At 37.1% G+C, this 26493-nt stretch overlaps 1 protein-coding gene across 20 annotated transcripts in view; it reads left to right on the top strand.

Annotated features, from left to right (window-relative positions):
* The window catches only part of Cadps2 (calcium dependent secretion activator 2), a 586012-nt gene that overhangs the window by 424585 nt on the left and 134934 nt on the right, over positions 1 to 26493 (top strand). For all 20 annotated transcript variants that reach the window (XM_004658596.2, XM_004658595.3, XM_004658593.2 and 17 more), the window contains one exon: positions 14777 to 14878. In XM_004658596.2, the coding sequence (XP_004658653.1) occupies positions 14777 to 14878 (102 nt within the window). The remainder of the gene's footprint in view (positions 1 to 14776; positions 14879 to 26493) is intronic.

The following is a 26493-nucleotide window of genomic DNA, read 5'->3' as shown; positions in this document are numbered from 1 at the left end:
ACCATATTCCTTTTCAGAATAATTCTGTAATTTTCATTTGGTTGTTAAGTTAAAAATAGATTCTGACTCATAATATGAACATTTTCCATTATTATTATCCTACTCTATCTACAAGTTTTACTTATAGATAGTCTTATCTCATACACCGTTTTTACCACAATGGAATATATCTCCTTTTTCTGTCCTTTCTCAGAACTGTTTAGCTCATTCAATATCTGTTATTTGAATAGTTACCTTGGGATCTTTTGCTTGTGCATCTCTCTGGTGAACATATACACATGAACATGCCTGCTTCTCTTTTACGAGTTCATATTTTGAAAGCAGAAACCAATTCTCATTCATTTATTTTCCCCTCCTACCTTATTATAGTGCTTTACACATTTTTGTTACATAATGAAAATTTGTTGAAATACTACTGCTGCCATTTCTCAGTCTTCAATAAAATGGAACTGATTTTAGTCTTAGAATCTATTCAGATTTCACTTCTTTATCCTTGCTGGACAAGTAGGAAAATGTTGTAGTCATTTTGTTTTGTTTTATCTTGTTTGTCCACTCCTCTAAACCGAATCTTCCTTACTCAGAACATGTGAGATACAGCAAATTATGATGTCTCAGCTAGTGTCAAGACCTTTTTTATATAAGCAGCCTCTTGTCTCCTGATTCTTGTAATTCCTTCTCTGTCAGAAAGAAGCATCGTAAAGTTGGGCAATGCCCACAAATACAAGATGGTAGGACTATGGTGAAACAAATCCAAAGACAATGTATAATCAGATTGTCTATATTATTAACACACACAAAACACAGAATTAAATGGTAGTATTCAGCTAATTGGTTCTCAAAATTTGTGTGTTTGAAACACAATTTAATGTAAAGTTATTGAGGCATCTAGGAGCTGCTGACTTTGTTTCAGAAACCTGATTTAAATCTGAGGTTACTATAGTTACCTTTATTCTAAATAATTTTTTTCATAATGATAACATATAATTTTTATGAAGCAAAGTTGGAGGTTTATAAGAAAAGGATTTAATACAGATCTAAGCATAGGCATTAAGGGAGAGAGAGACATGTAAGAGAAGGAGTAGCACATGCTCTGGAGTGGGTGTGGGCTCCCCAAAAAAGAATTACCTAGCTTATAAGTTAAATTATGTTTGTATGTTCAGGCATATTCTATCTGTAGTGTCCATATTAAAGTTATTTTATAAGAAGTTAAAGTATGCATGTATAATCAGTCTGTATTTCAACATTAGGCATATGCCACTTAAAAAGAAGAAAGAAATGATATTTGAGGAAAATTTGAACATTGGTTTATATAAAAGTTACCTTGGACAAGCTGAGAGTTATGTTATTTTCTGTATTTGCAGTCCCATAGATACCATTCATTTATTTATGCCATGCTGCCCTGATGAAAGTGGGGGGTGGGGGACGGAGGTTTAAAAATCCTGGCTCTGATATTTGTAAACTGAGCCAAGTGGGAAGATTACTTCCTGAAATTCCAAGTACTCATATATAAACAGAGGGAAATACTATTATGAAAGTAATTATAAGAACTATATAAGCATTGATGGCTACTAACACTCTAATATTCTTCCTCTGGCCATGCCACCTTCAAAGATATAAGTTGTGAAGAGAAGAAAAGTGTGAGAAAAAGTAGCAAGGCTGTACTCACTTGTGCTAACTGGAAGTGTTTTACTGTATGTAATTATTATTCTAATGTCTTGGCTAGAAGAATTCCAGTCTTAGAAACCTCCCATTGTGTGCTTCTCTTCAGCATGCCTGCCACATGTGATGTTCATAGACTCTTGTTAAAAAATGCTGCTAATGTCAAGTCCAACTCTTTGACAGTATTTACTGTCCTCATCGTTTGTTGTGATCATTTTTACATCTGTCCAGAGACACATTTAGGAAGTGTTTTGCTCACTACCTAAAAGCCACCTCTGCCAGAAATTGAAAAGGAAGAAGGATTGCCTTTTGTTACTGACAGAAGTGAAGGACGGCAGTGCCTCTGCATAGAATTTTTTCAGGGAGCCTATCCTACCACTCTGTGCTGAGCTCGCTGGGGCCATGCTTTCTGTCCAATGCTGTCTTCGCTGAATAGCTCTTTAAGTGTTCAGAAATAAAAGAATAAATTTAAACAGAAAAGGCTTGGCTGGTACCAAGACTGAGGAAGACAGAGAAAAGGAAAGAAAGAAAGAAAAAGTGAGTCAAGGACAGAAACAGACCCACTCCTGCAGGAAGACAGGCACACATACCCATGAATAACCCAGCCACTCACTGCAACAGTGCTGCTCAGGGCTGGCAGGAACGAGAAAAGAGATTTCAGAGACAAAGCATTTGAGGGCAGAGTTCTAGGCTGATGTGAGTGTTTATATGTCTTGGTTTATTAAGTCAAGCTGAGGGTGGAGAAACTAAAGCAGCAATGTAAAATGGTTTTTATGCCTTAGTTTAATATAAGACTGACAATATATTTACTGATTCTTCTACCATTTAGTAGAGTCATCTGAGAGATGCCACATGCCTGACAAGGGGTAGCTTAGATGTACTGTCTTCAAGGAGAAGGTATAAGTTTACAACATGGCTGTGGTGTATGTAAAATCATTCCTTTTTTTGTATGGGTTCCAGATCATACCACAGAGTGTTACATCTTGGCTGGGCTCTCAGTCAAATCAGTATATTACAATACTTCCAGCTTCTGAGATACTAGTAATATTCCCCTTCGACTTCACTTCAGAGAGTATACTGCAACTTCTTGCCTCTAATTTTAGAGGTAGTAACACACTTTTTGAATAAAATCATAGATAATGCATGAAATAGAATCATCAAAAATTTTACTAACACTTCATTCATATATGTGACTTGTGTTTTGTATAAGCCTGGCATGCCTACAATCCTAGCATTTGCAAGATAAAGGTAGAAAGCTCAGAAATTAAAGGTCATCTTTGGCCAAATATCTCAGCCAGTTTGGGCTCCATGGAAATCTATTGAAAATAATTCCACAGGAATTATCAATCTAGAAGGTTACTTTCAGGGAGGTAGGCAGCCCAATCAGTAGCCATGAGCAAGTTTGCCCATGATATGTGGCTGATCAGACAGATAGCACCCTGCATGCTAAATGTAAGAATCAGGTGGACAATATCAATGAACTCCCTTAAGTATGCATCAGAGGGTTTAAACGAATTTGGAGAAAATGTAGAATTACCTCAAACCTTTAATCAGACACTCCAAGTATTATTTATCTGTTCCTTTCCAACCTTGTGTTCAGTTCTTCTAAAATGACAGAAAAAAAATGAATAAAGAAAGGACAGGGAAGCCATGGTATGTCATAGATAGCAGTGATCTAGAAATAACACTGAGCTACCAAAACACTTGTGCTATTATCTTGTCTCTTCTGTTTGTGAGCTGTTTGACTGAACAACTGATCCTAACCTATTTGAGCCTTGCCTCCTGTCTGTTCACTGAACACAGTAACATCCATATACCTACTGCTTTGCTTCCTGAATGGATTAAATAGTGAAAGTACTTTGTTTATAATAATAAACTAAGTATCAGGTGGTACTGTTATATCTACACTGTATAATTAATTATCCCTTATCCAAAATGATTAAGACCTAGGGTTGGGAAGATAGTTCAGCAGTTAAAAAAGCACCGGGTTGCAAAATGATTGAGATCATGAATAAGCTATGATTCTCAAAACATTTCACACTTCACAGTGTTGAATTTTTCTACAAATTAAAAAAAAATAATAATTTTTCAAAAAGTTATGTATCTGATGTATCTGCCAGCAGAGAGTGCCGGGGGGGTAGGGGTAGGATAGAAGGAGAGAAGAAAGAGAGAGAAGTAGAGACTGGGAATGTCAGAGCCTCTTACCATGGCAAATGAACTCCAAACATATGTGTCACTGAACCATTCCCCTTCCCAGTAAATATTATTTTAATATATTTACTTATATTTTGAAACTGGTTTTCTTATCTTGACCTAAAGTATATTCTTTGAAATTTCCTGCCCAGGGAGTTCCCAAAAGACTGTTTTATATGTATATAAAGCCTTTGTTTTACCCTAGCTTGTAAAGAAAGTTTTATTGGTAGTTTTAGATTAATTGTTTTCTCTGAGAACTTTAAAAGTATTAATGAATTTTTTCCCAACTTCTTTAGTTGCCACAAAAAAATGATATTAGAATCTGTCATTATTTCTTTCTGCATTATCTTAAGATTGTGAGTGTATACCATTTGTCTTTTATATTGATTATATTTTATTTATGTATGGCTTCCTTTCATGCACTTGAATGGGGTATGTATAGGTGTATAATCTTTCTGTCCTTACAGTGGGTAACTGTGCACTTCTTTATTTATTATTTATTTATTTATTTATTTATTTATTTATTTATTTTGGCTTTTCAAGGTAGGGTCTCACTCTAGCTCAGGCTGATATAGAATTCACTATGTAGTCTCAGGGTGGCCTCTAACTCACAGTGATCCTTCTACTTCTGCATCCCCAAGTGCCAGGAATAAAGGTGTACACCACCACACTTGGCTTTCTTTTTTCTTTCTTTTTTTTTTTTTTTCTTCATTAGTTATGTACATACTCAGTGTGTAAACAGCCATGTTGGTGCCATCGTTAGCCTCCTCCTCCCTGTTCTCCCTCCTCCAAAGGGACCCTCCTTGTTGGGAATTATGAGTCATGCATTGTGGGGGTAGCTGTCAGATCTGGGGAAGAGGCAACATCTCTGTGCATAATATTCCAACTTGAGGCTCTAACAATCTTTCTGCCCCCTGTTCCGTGAATTTCCCTGAGCCATGCTGTGTTCCGTTTAGGTCTACTTCAGTGATGAGGTATTGAGAGCCTGTGTGTTTGGATCTCTGGCCTGTTAGGAGTTGAGTGTTCTCTGTGTCTATCTCCTTCACCCTTGTGCTGGTGCCACGTCTGCGCACTTCTTGTTTATTCTTACTGAGATACATGAAGGTTCATGTCTGTCATCATTTCTGCAGTATTTTTATATATTTAAATATTTTGTCTTTAGTATCTTTATTCTTCTTTGAAATGCCTAACAACTGTTATAGTAAGCAGGTTTTTTTTTACCATGTCTTAATATCACTGACATATCTACCTACTTTTGTGAGCCAAGCCATCTGGGATGTAACTCCTCAGTAACACGCAGTGTAGAGAAGCAGTCATGGACAGTGTTGCTGTTACCTTTGAGTTGCAGTGACAAAACACCCAGGCAAAAGCAACTGATGGGAGTAAATGGTTGATTTTGACTTACAGTCTCAAAAAGCCTTTCAGCATAGTGGGAAAAAAGAGAAGAGCAGAGGCCAGACATCATATCTGCCACAGCAGCTAGCAGAAACAAGAGTAATCTGAGCTCTAGCAAGGGTAAAGCTGGCTATAACACCCCTAAGCCTGCACCCCCCACCTCCTTCAGCAAGGCTTCCCCTCCCAAACTGCCTCCAGCTTAGCACCTAGCCTTCCGAACACACACGTCTAATGGGGAACATCTGATTCAAACCACCACAGACAGCATCTCAGTGAATGAGTATGGCATGTTCTAATGCTTCTTTGGAGAGACAGCACAAGAGCTGTAGTTTGATACCCTTATTCTTTCTTCAGTTCACTTTCCAGTTATGACATCTATTCTTTCACTCTTATGGTGAGGTAATTTCAGTTACTAATTTTTTTTTTTTAGTTCTGGAAATTCCATTTGTTTCTTTTTTGAAATCTGCCTTGTTCCCTGAATGTCTCGTTCATTGCCTGGTTTTGAGTTTCTTTTTTCCTTCTGACACAATGGATTATGTTGTTCTGACAGTTGAATATCTTAGGTACCTAAATCTATCGCTGCTGCTAATATCCTTACAGCAGTCATGCCAGTTATAGAATGTGCAGCACTGACATGCTTTGTCCTCAGCAGGGATGTTTATATTATCAAGACACCCATCATACTAGAAGCAGCAGACCCATAATTTGCTATTTGAAAAACATGACTTGGCCATCTCCATAGAGAACATCCTGTTAACCATTCCCTCCTCTGCTTCAGGTTCCACCTGTGTAACTGATTCTCGTTTGTAGCATCTCATCTTAAACACCATTCCCAAGATGAGTCTTTCCCTAATATACCAAACTATACCAGATCTTTATATCTTTGCCTCTCATAAATTTATGTGCACTATTTTTATTTTCTTCTTTAAATTTTATTTTAAAAGTTAAGAATAGCATACACAGTACTAGGTTTTATTATGGTATTCTTAAAAATTATTTGTTTTTGGGCTGGAGAGATGGCTTAGCGGTTAAGCGCTTGCCTGTGAAGCCTAAGGACCCCAGTTCGAGGCTCGGTTCCCCAGGTCCCACGTTAGCCAGATGCACAAGGGGGCGCACGCGTCTGGAGTTCGTTTGCAGAGGCTGGAAGCCCTGGCGCGCCCATTCTCTCTCTCTCCCTCTACCTGTCTTTCTCTCTGTGTCTGTCACTCTCAAATAAATAAATAAAAAAATTTAAAAAAAATTATTTGTTTTTTCTCTTACTATGGCATTTCTTCAACTTTTCCTACTAAAACCTCTGCTGGGGAGTAGCTCTCTATATTGGGCTTATATTACAGCCCTTGACCTGGCCAGGTGCTACAAAAGTATTTGAAAGTTAATGACATTGAACCATTCTTCAAAAATTGTCTAAGTGATAAATTGCTGCACCTCTTGAGTATCATATTGCATATTGTAATTGTCCAAATGCAGCAATTTCAGGTCATGAGAATGACCTAACTCGTGCAACAACTTTTAATTACTTTATATTCAAGAACTCAATATGTTAAAAGGAGATAGGCTTTTACATATAAAATTTTATTTTATTTTATTTAAGAGAGGGAGAAAGTGAGCATTCCAGGTTCTGTAGCCACTGCAAATGAACTCTAGACATATATGCCACCTTATGTGTCTGGCTGTACATGAGGACTGGGGAATCAAACCTGAGTCATTAGGCTTTGCAGGCAAGAAACTTAATTGCCGAGCCATCTCTCCTGCCCCACATATAAAATTTTTAAATGATAAAGACTATAGCTGATAATGCTGCAGGATAATGACCTAAAACATTTCCAGGTCACAATGTAAGGAAAGTACTTCTTTAAGAAAATTAACATTGCAACATAAGCAAATACTTTAATATGTTTTCCATGTAACTTAGGGTAGCACTCCCAAGTATCTTACCCTAAGGGAAAAAAAAATAGATATGGGCTAAAGGTATAAAGAATAAGGTTAGCTATTGAAGCACTATTTGCAGTGGAAAAAATAGAGGGGACATCTACATTACTATCAGTAGAGAACTTTATAGATGTGCCATATAACAAAGTAGTGTTACATTAGAAAAATATGTTTGGATAATTAAATGATGTGTGAAAACGTGTATAGTTCATTAAAAAACCCACAGTGAATAAGGCTATATGTTTACAGATTTATAGAAAGAAAATAAGTGATATTTACAAAGTGGTATTACCTGTTATTTATCCTTCAATTTTTTATAAACTTTTTAAAGAAATATTTATTTATTTGAGAGAAAGAGGGAGGGAGAGAGAGAGGGAAAGAGGGCCTCCAACCTCTGCACAGAACTCCAGATGCATGTGACCCCTTATGCATCTGGCTGATGTGGTTCCTGGGAAATTGAACCTGGGTCCTTTGGCTTTTCAGGCAAATGCCTTAACCATTAAGCCATCCCTCCAGCCCTCATCCTTCAATTTTTATAGGGTATTTTTTCTTTAGTTTCACTTCTCCTTCCAAATTCATTTGCTTGAAGTCCTTTACCACACGTTGTGTTTTAAAATATAACATTACATATGGAGCAGACAGTGATGTTTATATAAAGAACCCTCTACACCAATCTTTTATTTTAGTTCCTTCTCAGCATTTTATTCCTTGTGAATATTAGAATTGTGTACAGCAATGACTTCAGTTTGATTTAGTCTAAGAAAATGTTTGTTTCTCTACAAATTGGCTAGCAATCAAACATTTCTGTCTTTGACGAAAAATGAAAATCATAAGATATTGTACCATTGTGAGGTCAGATTTTTGCTTTCACTATAGAAGTGTCTACTCAGTATTAAAATTTGGTGTCCAATTTTAAAAGTATTGTAAGAGAGGAGTACTTGTAAGAAGACAACAAGAGATAAAATATCATTCCAATATTCCAACTTATTTTCTCATAGCAATTCAGTGATTTCTGTCTTAGTGAACAAATGTGGTTGCAATTCATTTTTTTTTCTGTATATTTGCAACTTCAGCAGATGTGTTAGGATACTAATTATCTAATATGCAACCATCCAAATTATAAATCATTCTGATTGAAACAATAGGTGTTACAGGTCAGAAAACAAAAAAGAATAGATTATTGTTTTCTCCCTCATCATCTTCCCTCACTCCACATTCTCATGCTGTGTCTTCTAGTCTTTCTGTTCCATTCACAAATGGATATTGGTGGGAAATACACGAAGTGCAAAGTGACTTTCACCTGCTGTGCTGCAGGCAGAATTGACAATTCAGAAATACCCCCCTCTAGGTGTCTCTCCCCTTCTCACTCTCTCTAGAGGAAGCCAAGATGTCATACATTCCTCAGAGGGAAGGGCAGGTGACAAGAGCCAGTAAGAAACTTAAAAGCACCCTGGACATTGCCTTTTGCCCACTCATTGCTTACAAATAAGTTTTTACAACAGTTCACTAAACAACCAATACAAACAAGACACCCGATGTGTGGGACAAATTAGAAAGAAATCTGAGTCATTGATAGAACCAATACATCCTATACACTGTCTGCCCTTGTATATTCATTCAACCCATGGGTTTCCTGAGCACTCTGTCCCAGGCTGCATGCTCATGCTGAGAGATTTAAGACATGTTTGTCCATCAAGTGTCTAGAATCTATGCAGCTGATAAAAATGAGAAAATGATCATGGAAAATAAAGTTTGCTATGATAACTAGAACAGATGAGCAATGCTGATGGTGATTTTAAAGTAGGAATCTGGGACAGTCCATAACTAAGTAATTGTAGGACATGCTGTAACAAAATTCAGCAGATTATTTGTCATGGGCTTTTTGATTTCTCAATATGACACACTTGTACTGTAAACTTCTGAGAGGATAGCATAGTCTGTCCCATTCAGAAGATACTTGAGCTGTTTATCCTGACTTCCTGCAGCACCCCACAGAATCATTGCCCCTTGAAATGTGTTCTGGGAAATGTCAACAGTAAGTCATCTTTATTCAGACTCATGCAAAATGAATGGGTATTAAACATGCTGCAATTCTGTTTTTCTTGGTGCTGCGGACCTCCAGGATATTTTTTTTTATTATTGTACTGTAAAAACTAAAGCATAAAATGTGTGAACTGCAAACTGTTCAGATACAATAAGTGAAGCTATGACTTTAACCCCTATCTGCATATTTAAGCAGAATCCTCATTAGTATTATCTTTTCTGCACAAATGCCTAATGTGCAACCTACTTTTGTCCCATTTTTTCTTAGGTCTTTCTTAAACTAGAGAGTAATTATCTTTTCACTCTGAAGAATCTAATTTCTTACCTCTTCTATCCCAGAAACTATCAGAGATGCTAGAAAATACATTAATAATAATGCTTTCTCTCTTTTTCATGAGTTTCCTTTCAAAACACTCCTTTTTCAATTTAAATGTTATGTTACATTTATCACTCAAAAATCTGGTAATCAAGATGAGATTTCCATTACATACAAAGAATTTTTTTTTATCTTTAATGCCTTAATCAAGAATTCTTTAGTTCAAAAAGGATTAAAAAATTATTATACAGCCCTCATAAATTATTTGGCTAATGAATAGGAGTATGCATACATTCATATATGCATGTGGTAGCTTCTCTGAAAAATAAAGAACATGGCACATAGATACCTAAGTGCATCAGTGGCAGAAGGTACTATTTAATGAGTTCTCTCTTTTAAGAATCTGAGGGCTGGAGATATGGCTCAGCAGTTAAAGGCACTTGTTTGAAAAGTCTGATGAACTCAGTTCAGTGTCCCAGTACCCACATAAAGACAGATGTACAAAGTGGTGCATGAATCTGCAGTTCATTTGCAGCAATGAGAGGCCCTGGCACACCCATTTTCTTTCATTATCATTCCCTTCATGTCTCTTTTTCACCTGATTACATATAAATAAAAATATTTTTTTAAAAACAAAGACACAATTACCCAACTGTATTCACCACTCCATTGTTTACTAATATCAGAATTAACTCCCTAGCATAATTTGTTTGATTTCATCTGTAGTTAAAAGAAATATATCCTTTAATACATATTTTATAATTTGTTCATGTTTAACCTTCTTTCACATAGTGCTCAGTTTTTATTGAAATATAACTTTATTAACTATAAACTCTAAGAAAACATGAGAATATTAAAACTTGATACATGGGAATACCTTTCTTCTAATTATAACCACTTTAATATTGAGTTATCAGTCACAGAGTTTACCCACATTTTCATTCAAGCTAGAAAATTTATCATTCACATTACATGTTTAAGTAACCACATTTTAGCATAGTCCTTTTATCCATGTCAAAGAAACATTGTTATTTTTCCTTTTATTCTAGAGAATTAAATTAATTTGCTCGTAACTAAAATGACAACTAAACACTAAAGATTTTCTACTAAGTATATGCTGTCTTTTGTGTATTTTCCACAAAATTTCCTATCCTGTATACTGTTATACAAATGTTCCAAATAATCTATGTACTATTACTATTAATAAGAAATAATAGTACTATGTCATATTACTAAGTAATGAATTCTCATAATCTTATATAACTGATATTTTTTATATTCTATATGATAATCATTTTCCCTTTACATATTTGCTTTGAACAATGCAATGGTGTCAACCATTGTTCTAGATGGCACAAACACAACACAGAAGAGGAAAATAATAAATAATTAAATATGCCATGTTGCATAGTAGCTACATATACAATGACCAGCAATAAAACATGGGAAAGAAGGGAAAGGGCTGTGAGAATGGGAAACTGCACGTTCACAAAGTGTGGTTAGAGATTACCTCACTGATCTTTAATCTTTAAGTAGGAAGCAGAGAGAGGAGAGAGCACACAGTGTATATCTATCTAGGGGCAGAGCTCGCAGCAAGAGGAGGCAGCACAGGCAAAGGTCCTAATGTTGGGCCATGCAACTGCCTCTCAGAAGCCTAGCAAGGAGGGGGAAGTGGACAGACAAATCAAGAGGGAATAGATGAGGTCATAAAGGAAGGGTAGGAAGAAGATCTTGAACACATAAGGTCTTGTGGAGCATTGTAAAATCTTTGGGTTTGCCTTGTACATTGCATCACTATAGCAGGGGCAGGGTAGATTGTTGCTTTTCTTAATTATTTTATTTTATTTATTTTGAGAGAGAGAAAGTAGTAGATAGACAGAATGGGTATGTCAAGGCCTCTAGCCACTGCAAACAAACTCTAGATCATGTGCCACCTTGTACATCTGGCTTACATGGGTACTGGAGAATTGAACCTGGGTCCTTAGGCTTCACAGGCAAATGCCTTGACTGCTAAGCCATCTCTCAAGCTCTTGTTGCAGTGTTGTGAATGAAGGAAAACTGTACTATGTCCTATACTTGAAGGCACTCACATTAATGTTTGGGGGTGTTTGACAAAGATAGGACTGGAAGAGGAAGACCAACCCAAGGTGGCTGCAGGGGTACTCAAGGGAAGCTGGTGATTCCTGGCACACAGGAGTAGTGAGGAACTGGTGAAGGTGGCCAAGTTCTAGATGTGTTTTAGAGGTAGAACAGACACAACTACAATTTTTAAATCTCTAGTACTCTAAGTCTCCTAAAACTCACTATTAAAATGTAGCTGGCTTAAGTTTCTGTGAAAGTTGCTTGTATACATAGTTCATAATATGTAAAGAAGCAAGTTTCAGATTTCTCTTGTTAATGTCCTTTCAGCTGACACAGTGATAAGCATTGCATTTAAATTTGCTGGTTTGAAACTTTCTACCTTACATAAGTCATGTAAGAAATATCTGATATATGTAAGCATATTTAAAATTCTTCCTGCACTACTGCTTCTCAGATATAGCTTCCATGGTTTGGTAGGGTTTCTAAGTCATCTTTCTTTTTTTGTGAAAATATAAAGGGAAATAAGTAAGACATAGGCACTAAGATCACTAGTTTGAGAATATAAGACAGCAAGGTTCAAGTCCAGGTTTTTTGCATTTTCAGGTATATGACTTGAAATATGAACCTAGGTAGCCTCCTCTCCTAGAAACTGCAGACAGGACTGTTACGGGCACTCTGTTAGTCTACATAGGAAACAGCTAGCATGGTGCCTTGTGCATATTGGTGGCTATCATTTATTTCAATGTTTATATTCTACAGTGACAAGAACCATGTTGAGGACATTGTAGAAGAAACTATTGCCTTCAGGCTTCTTTCCAGCAAAGCTACCATTAATGCTAACCTAAGTTATCAGGGCATTTCATATACCTGATACTTTGTGCCAACTTTGCCTAATACACTAAGATAAGGACATGAGCATGAAGTCCAAGTCGTTACATGTATTTGACCTGTCAGACATGTGCCTGTTAGTAGTAAACTTGGTAAACTGACAGCCTTTCACTGTGTGCACCAGAGTTTGTCTCCTTGAAGCTTAACCCTGAGGAGCTTCCCCTGACTTGCCTTTCTCACTTCTCATCACCTGTTCCATCCTGTCAGGTAGGCAGTGCTCTGTCACTGTAGATCATGATCTCATTTGTCAGTTCAAACAGGAATTGTCACTCAAATCTCCCCATATGGCATCTGTCAGAGAACCAAGCCAAAGGTTCATGTCAGTCATCAGAAAAGGTTCCTTGCTCTTTTACCAAATTTGTATGTATACGGAAGCACCCTGCAATGAATGTATGGTATGAGTTCTTGCTGCTATCTGTGTAATAACATAACTTAGATATAGTTGTCTCTGAGAACTTAAATTTCCAGGTTAATAATTGATGTGGAACTGTCAGATGATTTTTTTTATTTTATTGTTTATTTTTATTTATTTATTTGAGAGTGACAGACAAACAGAGGGAGAGATAATGGGCATGCCAGGGCCTCCAGCCACTGCAAACGAACTCCAGATGCATGTGCCACCTTGTGCATCTGGCTTACGTGGATCCTGGGGTATCAAGCCTCGAACCAGGATCCTTAGGCTTCACAGGCAAGCACTTAACCGCTAAGCCATCTCTCCAGCCCTGTAAATTTTTGTTGTCATTGTCAGTGCTTACTTGGAGATGACAGTCTGGATTTTATGTTAACATTTGCTCAGTGAGAGCTAATTTCAAAACAGTGTTAGAAAACGTATTATCAGTTTAATGTAAAATGGAGATAAACTGATTGTTTACTTACAGCTTATATGTTAGACTTCATAAAATTATTTGAAAGATCTTGTCTTTTCTGTAATTTTCGAAGTGTGTTCTGATAGGATAGATGTAATTTATATGGTTCTAAATGACTGGTATTTCCATGTTTATAAATGCATTATAATTGTAAGAAATGTTTGCAAAGAATAAATTCCAATATCATGTAAGTCTCTGATGTAACAAGTTACTTTATATTAGAAAAAGTCCACATGTTTAAGTGATGTTTAGATGTGGATAAAAGGCCATTATGTCAGTATGGTTCAGGTATAACTTTAAAATTAATTGCTTTTGTCCTAATTGACTAGTTAACAAGCATCAACCACATATGCTTGCACAATGTACACAGGCATACATATATGTTTAAATATACAAAATGGGAAACATCAAATTAAAATCTCATTAACAAAGTGATATCAAGTATTTTTCTTTGCTGTTAATAATCCTTATTTCTAAGTGTTTATAAGCATTAATAATACTACTTTGGAATGATAAATGTATATCTTTAGAGATTAAAATAGTCCTTAAAGAAAGAAATTAATTGGGGGTCATGCCTGTTGTTAATTATCATGTACAAAAAAACCCCTCATTTCTTTATTAAAGTACAAAAGTGGTTTAAAGTGAATACAGGATTACTGTGTTTTCCTCTCTCTTGTTAACATAATTTAAATCTATGTGCTCAAAATTTAACATGAATGCTATGCAACCAGACCCTTAAATGAATAAAGAATAAATTCTTATCCTTGCTGTTATTTTATATTCTTATCTTAACACATCATCTCAAACTTCCTACCTACTTTTAAAATCTTAATGACAATTCTTATAGATTCTGTAGGAATATTTTATTAAACACATATCTTTAAAAGAAACATAGTCTTTAACTATAGATTTTTATTCTATTACATGCCCACATATTTATCTAAATTTCTGTTCTTTAGATATTATAATTGAATATCTAGTGTCATGTTTGGTTGATTTTTATTTGGAATAGAAGCAGTTAAGATATTTCAGCTTGTCTTTAGTACTTTTAGTAATCATTCCATTCAGGGATTATTCATTTAATTGGTCAGATGTTTGGTTCCACTACAGACCACTTTCACTGCCATTCTCAAGGACTACTTATTGTTTTCTGTATATCTGGGAAATATTAATTGTCATCTTTTACCTTGAAGGCTGTCTAAAAGAGAATAAATCCATTCCATTCATTCTTAGGTCTACTAACAGTGAAGCAAATGACTACAATTATCTCCAATAAATTTCCATTGTAAATACAACTAAGGCCACTATGCCTTATTTAGAGTTAGGGATGAAGCAATTTTATAAAATATACCAAGGTAAATATGTTATCAATATAAGTTATTGATTCTATGTACTTTTTCCCCAGGCCTGATGGAATTGGAACTGTTTCAGTAGAAGAAAAAGAGAGGTTTGAGGAGATAAAAGAGAGACTTTCTTCCCTGTTGGAAAACCAGATCAGCCACTTCAGGTGGGTGTTCTGTTCAATACCTGCTTTTCCACCTCTCCACTGTCCACCCCTATACATCTTCTCTGTATCTTCCTGCCATGGTCAGGAATCATCAGTGGCCTCCCCTTGCCTACAGTGTATAGTCAAGTCTTCTACCTGTGGTCTCTTCCCCAGCTTGCCATTCAGTTGCCTCTGCTCCTTTCCACAGTCAGTCCTAATGCAGTATTTGTTCCAGCATAGCTCTTACTTGCCTTTTGCTTTTGCTTTTTTTCTCTAGCTCTGGTGATCATTCCTTCTTCCCTTTGTACTACCGGGCAAGATTTTCCCATGTCACCTCCATGATGAGCATTTCTTCATTAGTTCATCACTGTTCTGAAGCAGTTACATATTTTTTTTTCCCTCTTCACTGTCTCTTAGAATATTGTTAATAAATAAACTGTTTAAGTTGTTAGTTGTATCTTTAGTCACAGATCTGTGAAAACTCAAGCCACATTATCTGGTGAAGGAAAAAAAACCTATTAATACTAAGGAACATTGTTAGTGTGAGAGATATACATATTGCTGCTTCTCTTATTTTTATAGCCTAAAACAAACGTGGCTTTATAATTTTTCTTATTGCCGCAATTATTATTAGACTACACAGTATTGCCACATCAATTACTTCTGTCCTATAGAATGCCTGCTGTGTTTTTCTTATGATTTGTAATCATTCATGTGAATTGATTGATCAATCCTGTGAATATACCTCCTCCAAACTGTAATTTATCACATGAGTATCGTATGTGTGACCCCTCTGAACCTCCATGTTCTTATCTAAAAGGAGCTTAGAATGACTTTAAAATGATACCAAAAAAATTCTCTCTCTCTCTCTCTCTCTCTCTCTCTCTCTATCTCTGTGTGTGTGTGTGTGTGTGTGTGTGTGTGTGTGTGTGTGTGTGTGTGTGTTCATGTACTCCCCTGTTTCAGTGATTTTCAGCTAAAGCTTGTTCCACCACCTCCAGATGAGTAAATGGGGGAAGATCTTCACTGGCGGTGGTAGAGGCTGTCATTTAGTGCTGGTCACACATGCGAGTATTATTCCAATCATGAAATCAACTTAAATAAGGAATCACTGTTCCAAAAGAATAAATGCATTCATTTTACAAAGATTTAACTATCTGCCTAAATTATTTTTGTTTACCAACAAAATGTCATAAAGGTTTTGTATCTGCAGAGATCAGCTTTTGCATTCACTATTGTTGTTAGTAGTCTCTTAGTTTGTTTAGAAAACATGTCCTTTAGATGTGTTAAAGTATCTTTTAATGAAAATCAGTGTGATTTTCCCACTGGTACAATAGCTAGGAAAGACATCATCCAATTGAATATCTGCACATATCAATTGCTGGCTATATCCCTGGCTTATTCTATCACTGATTTCAGCTACAATTAACAAAAATACTTAAACTGGCATAATCATAGATAAGTTTTGATGTATATTTGTGTAAAGTTCCCAGATGGGGCAATTTGAATAGTCTTACTTATTATCCTCTTTCATGGGATAGCCTCACTCTTAGGAACATCAAGACTGCAGGATTTCTTTCTCTCACATTCATACTTTCTAGTGTTCAAAGGCAGGCACAAAAGCTGTCTTTGTTTTCTTCAGACCATGAAGACAACAGAAATAAATACCTACTCAACTCATTCACATCTCTTGTCCTCACAGGCCATACTCTAGGCTGTGAAACAAAATCAATAGCCAGAGGAAGTCTGTAGGCTGGATGTCTCAGTCACTGATCTTTCAGTAGGATCATCATGATAGGGTTGGGCCAGCCAGAGCCATCTCTCTAGAGATGTTCTGTCCCCCACACTGCACCCCCATTAAGAATTATAGAGTTGGAAGCAGAGAGCTTCCCACATCATATATTGTATCAATTTCCTTAAAAGTTTCTCCTACATGGCCATCCTCTTTGGATAATTTCTCTAAAGCTATCCTTTACAGTTCTCTTTGACTTTTATTTGCTTGGTGTTCTGAAGACAATGAATAAAATTCACTGGCCTAGCCGAGTGTGGTGGTGCACGCCTTTAATCCCAGCTCTCAGGAGGCAGAGGTAGGAGGATCACTGTGAGTTCGAGGCCACCTTGAGACTCCATAGTGAATTCCAGGTCAACCTGGGCTAGAGTGAGACACTACCTCAAAAAAAAAAAAAAAAAAAAAAAATTCACTGGCCTAGACTTTATCATTTCACCATTCTTTTGGATGTTGGTAGTGTTGTATAAATTCTGTAAGCTATATTTTCCTACTCTATGGAAGAGTAATTGAAAAAAGAAAAGGTCAAGCTGGGCGTGGTGGCGCACGCCTTTAATCCCAGCACTTGGGAGGCAGAGGTAGGAGGATCACCATGAGTTCGAGGCCACCCTGAGACTACATAGTGAATTCCAGGTCAGCCTGGGCTAGATTGAGACCCTATCTCAAAAAAAACAAAAAAAAAAAAAACAAAAAAGAAAGAAAAAAGAAAAGGTCCAACAATGTAGTAGAAGAAATTTTAAGTGACTTTTTAGACAAATTTGGGAAAAAATTTCATTTAGTACTATTGTAATGATTCTTGTAAGCTACCTTCCTTGGCTTCTTGTGTTAAAAGAAACAATATAACTTATTAACTACTGCTAACAAGCTAAAAACAGTCTCATCCAGGCCCAGTGCTATAGTCCTGAAATCCCAATCTATGATTCATTTTTCCTGGCTTCATCAGATTCCATCTATCCACCTATAATTTTCTGTTTTTTTCTTTGCCATATCTTCTTTTTTCAGTCTTGTCCTTCTATATTTATTTATTTATCAGAAGCAACATGTCTTCTATTGTTTTAATTGGACTCTATGAGAATACTGGGCTAGATGTGTATCAAAGGTACTGTCTGTCTTCTCATTTTTCTTTCATTCATCCCTTTAATCAGAAGTTCTTCATTTACATCTAATTTATTTTGCCTTACATGTTGTTAACATCCTTTTTCAGAATAGAAGTCAATCTAAATAAATTCTGTAATATTATAGCTGGGCATGGTGGGACACACCTTCAATCCCAGCACTCTTAGGAGGTAGAGGTAGGAGGATTATTGTGAGTTGAAGGCCAGCCTGAGACTACATAGTGAATTTCAGGTCAACCTGGGCCAGAGCAAGACCCTACCTTGATAAACCAAAAAAAAAAAATAATAATAATAATAAAGTTATTAATAATGCCATTTTTTGTCCATATAGAGGACTGAACTCAGGGCTTTGCATATTCTACACAAACACTCTACCACTACTATATAAATTAAATAAACATTTATTCTGGGACTTGAGATTCATATGCCTCTAACTCATATACTTGTTGCCTCCACAAATGGTAACCATAGAAGCTTGCATCTTCAAAGCATATTGTAAGTGGCTTCTCCTTAGCTAGTGGCCTCTTAGATCATCAAGGTTTGGGAAGTTTTGAGTGTCTTTCTCATCTCTTGGGTGGGCAATAACTCAGGAACTAAAATGCCATATGGAAAATATCATATAAAGCCTCCATCAACAGAGGTGCTTGGATGGCAAGTCCTTCTCTTTGGACCAGGTCATCATACTCTCAAGAAGATGAAGATAATGGAATATATTAGTTGTTGAAAAGAGACATTAGAAAAGAGTCTGGAGTTGTATTACTTACATTCTGTCAGTTGTATTGAAGTTTAAAATTCATTTCCAATTTTTTAAATTTTTGAAAGTATACCAAAAACAAAATTGAAGGCCTGGCGTGGTGGCGCATGCCTTTAATCCCAGCACTTGGGAGGCAGACTTAGGTGGATCGCTGTCAGTTCGAGGCCACCCTGAGACTACATAGTGAGTTCCAGGTCAGCCTGGACTAGAGTGAGACCCTACCTCAAAAAACCAAAAAAATAAATAAATAATTGAATATTATAATCAAAACACTAAGCAGGGGGTAGAATGTAAAAAAGCACATACTATATATCCATTATCTGCAATATTTACACAATTTGTATTATATAAATACTGAATGGAGAAAACGGATAAAAATGAAGAAATGCAATTTCCACTTATCTGAAACAATTAAAAACTAGTGCAAAATAAACAGCAATGATAACATAAAATTCTACATCCTAAAAGGGAGAAAAATGGTGAAACCTTCACCAAGCCCTTAGAGGGAACACCTGAGCCACAAGACACTGGAGAGGGTATGATGAAGACTGACCTTAATCTTCTACAGCTTCTCCCCCCCACCTCTCACTCTCTTCTATCTAAGTCTTTCATATTGGTTACCTTTTTCTTCCTTTCCTTAATGGGCACTGACCTATAACTCCCAGTACCAGCATGTGGCTATCATCCACAATGAGCCTTTGATCAGAGAGACCTACATGGTTTCCTAAAAGAATGACAGATTTCTGTCAGAGTACTTGATGACCCACCAAAGGTTAGTGATAAGCTCTACTGCTGAAGACACCTTATGTGGTTGACACATAAAATGGAATGCCATGGCTGGAAGCTGGAAGACAGTCAGTCCCCAGATAGTCAATGCATCTAGTGCCAGAAGGTGCTACATGGGTGACTGGGGGAAAATGACCAATATCTGTCCAAGCAACTCATGGTCTAACTTACTTAGCAGCAAATAACCTGTCATGATGCTCACACAAGTGCAATAGTGGCATACAGCCATGGTGGGGAACCAACTGCACTTGATTAGGCTAACTGATCCCCTCAGTGGTACAGGACCCATAGCTGGACCTGGGAAACAAGTCAGAACCATATCCAAACATAAGCCTGCTCTCCATTATCAAGGTACCACCATTCGTGGGCTACAAGAGGGCCTACACCTATTAAATTCTCTATAAAAAAAAGTAAGGGTTATCTCATTTGTCTAGTGCTAACTTACTCTCCATTGGAGAATCTGCTTCTCTTTTTCAGATAGATGTAGATCCTAAGGAGATAGCCACCCTATCATACCTTAAAAGGGCCCTGGCTGAAACTAAGGACAATTGGCAAAACAAGCAAGGGTGCTGTTTTCTTGGTGAACTGGGTACCAGCACAAGGGTGAAGGAGATGAACACAGAAAAAAATCAATTCCTACCAAATCAGATATCCAGAGGCCCCCAACACCTCATCACTGAAGCAGACCAAAATGAACCCAACATGGCTCAGGGAAATTTTGTAGAAGAGGGGGCAGAAAGAATGTCAGAGCCACATGTTGGATCATTATATGCAGAGACATTTATCCTACCCATAACTGTGGGCTAACTCCAGTATGCATGACCCATATACCTCAACAAGGAGGGGCCAGGGGGAGAGGGTTAGGACATGGATGAGCCTAATAATGGTACCAAATTGACTGTATTAGCTGAGTACAAAACTAATTAATAAAAAATAAATAAATAAGATAGAGGTCAATGAACATATGAAAACATCTACATCTTCTAGAAGAGTAGCACTTAATTTTATGGACTAAGTTCTCTTCTCTGGTCAAATAACAGGCAAATTAAATATGTGGTCTAAAATCAAAGTCAATGGAGTTTAATAAAATATGCAGAAGCCAAAATAAAAAAAAAAATGGACAAGTTAATGAGTAGCCATGGCTCCTGAGAATTGGCAAGCAAATGGGTTCAGCTGTTAGTTGTGCAGGCTCCTATCAGAAGAGGAAGACGGAGAGGAGTGCTTGCCACTCCTAGGCTTGAAGAGACAGAGCTGAGAGTCCAGAAAAGGCCAAGGCAGCCAGAAACTGTATGTCAGAGTTCTAAAGGACAAAGACTGGGGGGAGGGAGCAAGAGAAGAGAGACAGGAGCTTCAAGAATCTGCAGAGCATCCCCTGGAGTCTCCAGCTGAATATTAGCCGTTGCCTATCAGTGGGAAACTCTCCCGAGTCTGGCAAAGAACCACATGAAAGGATTTCAAGGGAAACATTAGTGCTTAAAGAAGGCCAGGAGCAGTTTTGTTTCTATCACCTGGAAAAGAAAACTCAAGTGCACTGGCATCAGATTAAGCACTGACAGAGTTTTGCCCTAGCAGTGGGAAAATATTACACCTAAAGTAAAAATGGCCTAGTGAGGATGAAAACCAAGAATCAAAAAGATCTGAAATAATTTGGCTATGTTATTTAAGAGAGGTCAAAAGTATTAAAATATTCATATGTTGAGCCACTAACAAAGTAGAATTTACTAACATCCTGCTGAATTATTCATGCATGTAGAAAAATTGTTTCCCACCAAAATAAAAAGTGTTTACACTCATATTTTCTATTCAGGATAGTGATGAATGTTCTAGCCATCACATTAAATTAGAGAAAATGAAATAAATGCTTCTAGTCTAGAAAGGTAGAAACCAAAACTTAATGTTTGCATTGTAGGAAGAAAATCCTATAGAATCTAAAAGGACATTTTGTAATAAGTGAGTTTCTAAAAATAGGTACACCTTAAATAAGAATATAAATATTGGGGTTGGAGAGATGGCTTAGCAGTTAAGGCATTTGCCTTCAAAGCAAAAGGATCCCAGTTCGACTCCCCAGGGCCTACATCAGCCAGATGCAGAAGGAGGTGAATGCATCTGGATTTTGTTTGCAATGGGCCGGAGGCCCTGGCATGCCCATATTCTCCCTCCCTCTCCCTCCCTCCCTCTCTCTCTCTCTCTCTCTCTCTCTCTCTCTCTCTGTTTCTTTCTCTCTCTTAAATAAATAAATAAAATATTTTTTAAAAAGAATATAAATATCAATTTGCTTATATATACAATATCATATGCAGTTTCTCCTGAAACTGAAGTGTAACAATCAATCCTATTGCACTGATAGACTCATAAGACAGATACATGCTTCCTACTTTCCTGTGAGGAATTTTAGAAATCATTAAAGCAAAGGAGAGTACAAACCTAAAAGCTTAAGATCCTACTGTAGTCAAAATCCTAGTAGAAGCTGGGGAAATGGCTCAGTGTTAAAGGTACTTGCCTTTATGTATGGCCTGTGTTTGATTCCCCAGTATATATGTAAAGCCAGATATACAGAGTGGCTCATATCATCTGGAGTTGGTTTACAACAGCAAGGCTATTCTTATTCATTCTCTCTCTCTCTTGCTCTCACTCTCTCTTGCTCTTTTAGTCTCTCCCTTGCAAGTAAATAAATACAAATATTTGCCGGGCATGGTGGCACACGCCTTTAATCCCAGCACTTGGGAGGCAGAGGTAGGAGGGTCACCGTGAGTTCGAGGCCACCCTGAGACACCATAGTGAATTCCAGGTCAGCCTGGGCTAGAGTGAGACCCTACCTCGAAAAACCAAAAAAAAAAAAAATAATAAAATAATAAAAAAATAAATACAAATATTTTTTTAAACATAGTAGAATTTTGCAAGATAATCTGATTCTAACATTTATATGCAATTGCATACATTATTTAAAATACCTTCTTTTTATGCCAGGCATGGTGAGGCATGCCTTTAATCCCAGCACTCCGGAGGCAGAGGTAGGATTGCCATAAATTCGAGGCCACCATGGGACTCCATAGTGAATTCCTGGTCACCTTGGGCTAGAGTGAGACCCCTACCTTGGAAAAAAAAATTTTTTTTAAATACCTTTGTTTTTTAAATTTTATCTATTTATTTATTTATTTGTAAACAGAGAGAGACAGAGAGAGAATGGGCACACCGGGGTCTGTAGCCACTGCAAATGAACTCCAGACACATGTGCCCCTTGTGCATCTTGCTTATGTGGGTCCTGGGGAATCAAACCTGTGTCCTTTGGCTTCATAGGCAAACGCCTTAATTGCTAAGCCATCTCCCCAGCTCTAAAATACCTTCTTTTTAAGAGCACAATATTAGAATGCTAATACTGCCTATTTTCAAGATGTTTAAAGTTTTAATCATTAGTGGTGTATATCCAAAAGTCCAGGAATCAACTCTCACACATATGGACTATTGATTTTCAATGAATATACAAAGGTAATTTGAAAAGCATGCTTAGTCATTTTAACAAATGGTTCTTGACTACTGCATATCAAAAATAAAAACTGTTCGCCTCAATACATATCCATACCTGATATTAAAGTTAACTCAAAATGTTAGCCTAGGGCTGGAGAAATGTCTTAGTGGTTAAGGCCTGCAAAGCCCAAGAACCCAGGTTCAGTTCTTCATGACCCATGTAGGCCACATGCACAAGGTGTGTCTGGAGTTCCTTTGCAGCAGCAGGAGGCCCTGACATGCCCATTCTCTGTATCTGCCTCTTTCTCTCTCAAGTAAATAAAAATTAAAAAATAAAACTTAAAAAAAAAAGCCTAGAAAATGTAAAAGATGTCTGAGTCCGTGAGCTAAGCAAAGATTCTTAAACACCAAAGTTGTGATTTACCAATAGGAAATTGTTGCCATGAAAATCCTCAAAATTAAGATCTTTTGATATTCCCAATACAGTCACAGGATGAGGAGAAATGTTTATACAAGGCATATCTTATAAAATATTTTTATTGGAAGTACAAAAAGATGTAAAGCTTAATTATAGTAAATGAAACCACCCAATGAAAATTTGTTTTGGGCTGGAGAGATGGCTTAGTGGTTAAGGCGTTTGCCTGCAAAGGCAAAGTGTAAAGGGGTGCTAAGGGTCCAGGAAAGTTCTTGAATCCCAAACCTTAGGTTCATTTCTAATTTTAATCAAGGAATTGAAGAAAAAAGAAAACTGAGAGGCATAATTGTTAAATTATTATATTTATTGAGGGAAGTAGAGCCAAGGAAAGGTACCCACTTGGCTAGAGATCCCACATGGAGGGCCTGGGGATAAAAGCATGGAAAGAAAAGAGAAAAGAAAGTTCAAAGACCTCCTGCCATGTGGGAAGCTGGAGGGGATAAAGAACCCATGCAGAGAGTAAGGGCTAGGGGCCCCTCCAAGCAGGCCAGGCCCAGCCAAGGGAAAAACTCACCCACAGCTGGAAGTCCCCAAGTGGTCAGAGAGCCTGCCTTCCCTTGCAAAGGTATTTATAACCTTTTAGTGGTGGGTTGTCTTCTGGCTCAGGTGAAAGAGAAGGACCCCTGTCTCAGAAAGAGATTAGCTCTAGCACCACCTTCCAGGGGCTGAACTTGACCTACCACAATGCTTAAGTCCTTTGAAAGACCTCCCTCCCAGGAGGGGTCCTAACTGTGGAAAAATAGGACTGGGGCATTAGGCAAGAGATAAGAAATCAGATTATTTTAGATTTCTAGCAAGTACCAACTTTTTCTGTGCTTTTTCACCTTCAGGGGTCCAATTACCCTAACTGTACCCCTCTCTCAAAAACATCCAGGTTTGATTCCCCAGGACCCATGTAAGCCAGATGCAAAAGGTGGCACATGTGACTGGAGTTTGTTTATAGTACCTGAAGGCCTTGGTATACCCATTCATTCCCTATCTGCCAATCTCTCTCTCTCTCTCTCTCTCTCTCTCTCTCTCTCTCTCTCTCTCTCTCTCTCTGTGTGTGTGTGTGTGTGTGTGTGTGTGTGTGTGTGTGTGTGTCTTAAATAAATAAAATAAACAATCCCACAGAGGTAGGAGAAAGAATCACTATGAGTTCAAGGCCACCCTGAGACTACATAGTGAATTCCAAGTCAGCCTGAGCTAAAGTGAGAACCTACCTCATAAAAAAACGTAAATTAATAAATAAATAAAATAAAATAATTTTAAATTTGTTTTGACAGATATCTGAGTGATGATGTATAATTGAAAAACAATTTTTCCCAACATTATTGCTAAACATTATTACTTGGTAGAACATGTAGCTTTAAACTATATTGAGAACTATATGGTGGCATATGTCTGTAATCCTAGTACTTAAGAGGGTGGAGCAGGATAGCCAGTCTGAAGGACGAACTAAGACTTTGTCTTTTAAAAAAGCCTAGGGTTAAGTACCACTACAGACCTGTATTTAAAATACAAAACATCAACAAAAGAAACAAATGTTATTATCTATATGGGGAAACTGGAACTGTCCAAAACTGTTGGTAAGACTGCATCAATGCAACATAATTAGAAACTAGTTTAGCAGTTCCTTAAAAATGCTAAACATATAGGCAATGAATTTTTCCAAGAACTATCAAAGCCTGTGTCTACGAAAGACTTTTAGATGACTGTCCATACCAGCGTTCTTCATAATAAAATAAAAATGAGCCAAATGACCATTAACAAGGAATGGTTAGCAGTATAGTCTGAGTAATGGGATACCTGCTTAGCAGTGTGAAGGGATGCTTTTGTTTTCATTTTGTTTTGTTTTTGAGATAGAGTCCATATAGCCCAGGCTGGACTCAAACTTGCTATGTAGCCTGATCTCCCTTTCTTCGCCTACAAGGTCTAGGATTATAGGCATGCAATATCATGCCCAATTATCTGGTGCAAGGAATCAGAACCAGGGCTTCTTGCATAGATAAGCAAGCACTCTACCAGCTGAGCTACATTCTCAACCCAAGAGGACCTATTAACATGTCCAACCACATAGATAAATATCAAAATAAGTATGTCAAGGAAGAGAAATTACACCAACAAAATGCATATGGTCTACATGCTCTTACATGAAATTCTAGACTAGACATGCAATCTCATCTAAAAGAAAGTCAGTCACCGACTGGGGTAGAAGGAAATGTTCAGGGTTCATAAATTAACCTTGCTTGTCATGGTACATTCACAAGAAGATACATATGTGAGAACTTAAGCTTTATCATTTAAATATGATTATTCATTATATATCATACATGCAAATAAAACTTAGAGGTGGGGATGTAGCTCATGATAGAGCAGTTAGTTGCTTATCACATGTGAAGTCCTGGGTTCAGTCCCAATACCCTTAAACTCAATGCTGAGCAATTCTTTTCCTAGTAGGATGTAGTAGCTAAAAGAAACAACTAGAAGTTCCCCACCCCCTTTTACCAAATCACAGAAATTACATGGGGATAGGTAGAACAAACAAAGTCACTTCCCTTAAAGAAGACAATGTCCACATGTAACTTTGATAACAAACAAATTTTAAAAAAGAGGAATTTATCATAGGATAGGATGTAGGCACATTTATCTGTGACTTTACCAAAGTGAGAATGGAGGACAGGCTTCCATTTATTCACATTAGGAACTACATGAAGTTGAATCTCGTTCAATAATTGAGTGTTCTGCACTTCGCTTTGCTGGTGCAAAGCTGCCAGAGTAGTAAAAACCCAAAATATTTATCCTAAAAGGCAGAACAAGACAATTCATCTTCTTTTAAAACTTGTTTTGTAAAGATTAATTAAGCCTCTGTTTAGTTATTTTCTGTACTTTATTGACTCAGGATTACTGGTACTAAATGTGCTGAATTATGTACACATCATGCACCAATGCTAATTCAGAACACACCCAGTGGGACCTCAGAGCCCTGAAATGCTAAATGTAATCTGGGGATCAGTAACATTCCATTCATAAAATGTGTCACCCACAGGTTAATGGAAATAAACAATAGGAAAGACAATGGGTGGATTATGCAAATATACTGAAAAGATTAAGCAGGGGGAGGGAACTACAAGAACCCAATTTGTGTTTTATTTAAATGTGGATTAAGCTTCCAGTATACAAAATGATTAAAGCTACTTTGCTAATTTGTTAATGCTGTAAAAAAGCACCTCTGCAAAGAGAAAACTGTTAAGTTAGTTGCTTGACTGAAGGGAG

Source organism: Jaculus jaculus, chromosome 10 (genome assembly GCF_020740685.1).
Source record: "Jaculus jaculus isolate mJacJac1 chromosome 10, mJacJac1.mat.Y.cur, whole genome shotgun sequence".
Classification (NCBI taxonomy): domain Eukaryota; kingdom Metazoa; phylum Chordata; class Mammalia; order Rodentia; family Dipodidae; genus Jaculus; species Jaculus jaculus.
Note: the sequence above shows the minus strand (reverse complement) of the source record. Positions and strands in the feature narration are given on the sequence as shown.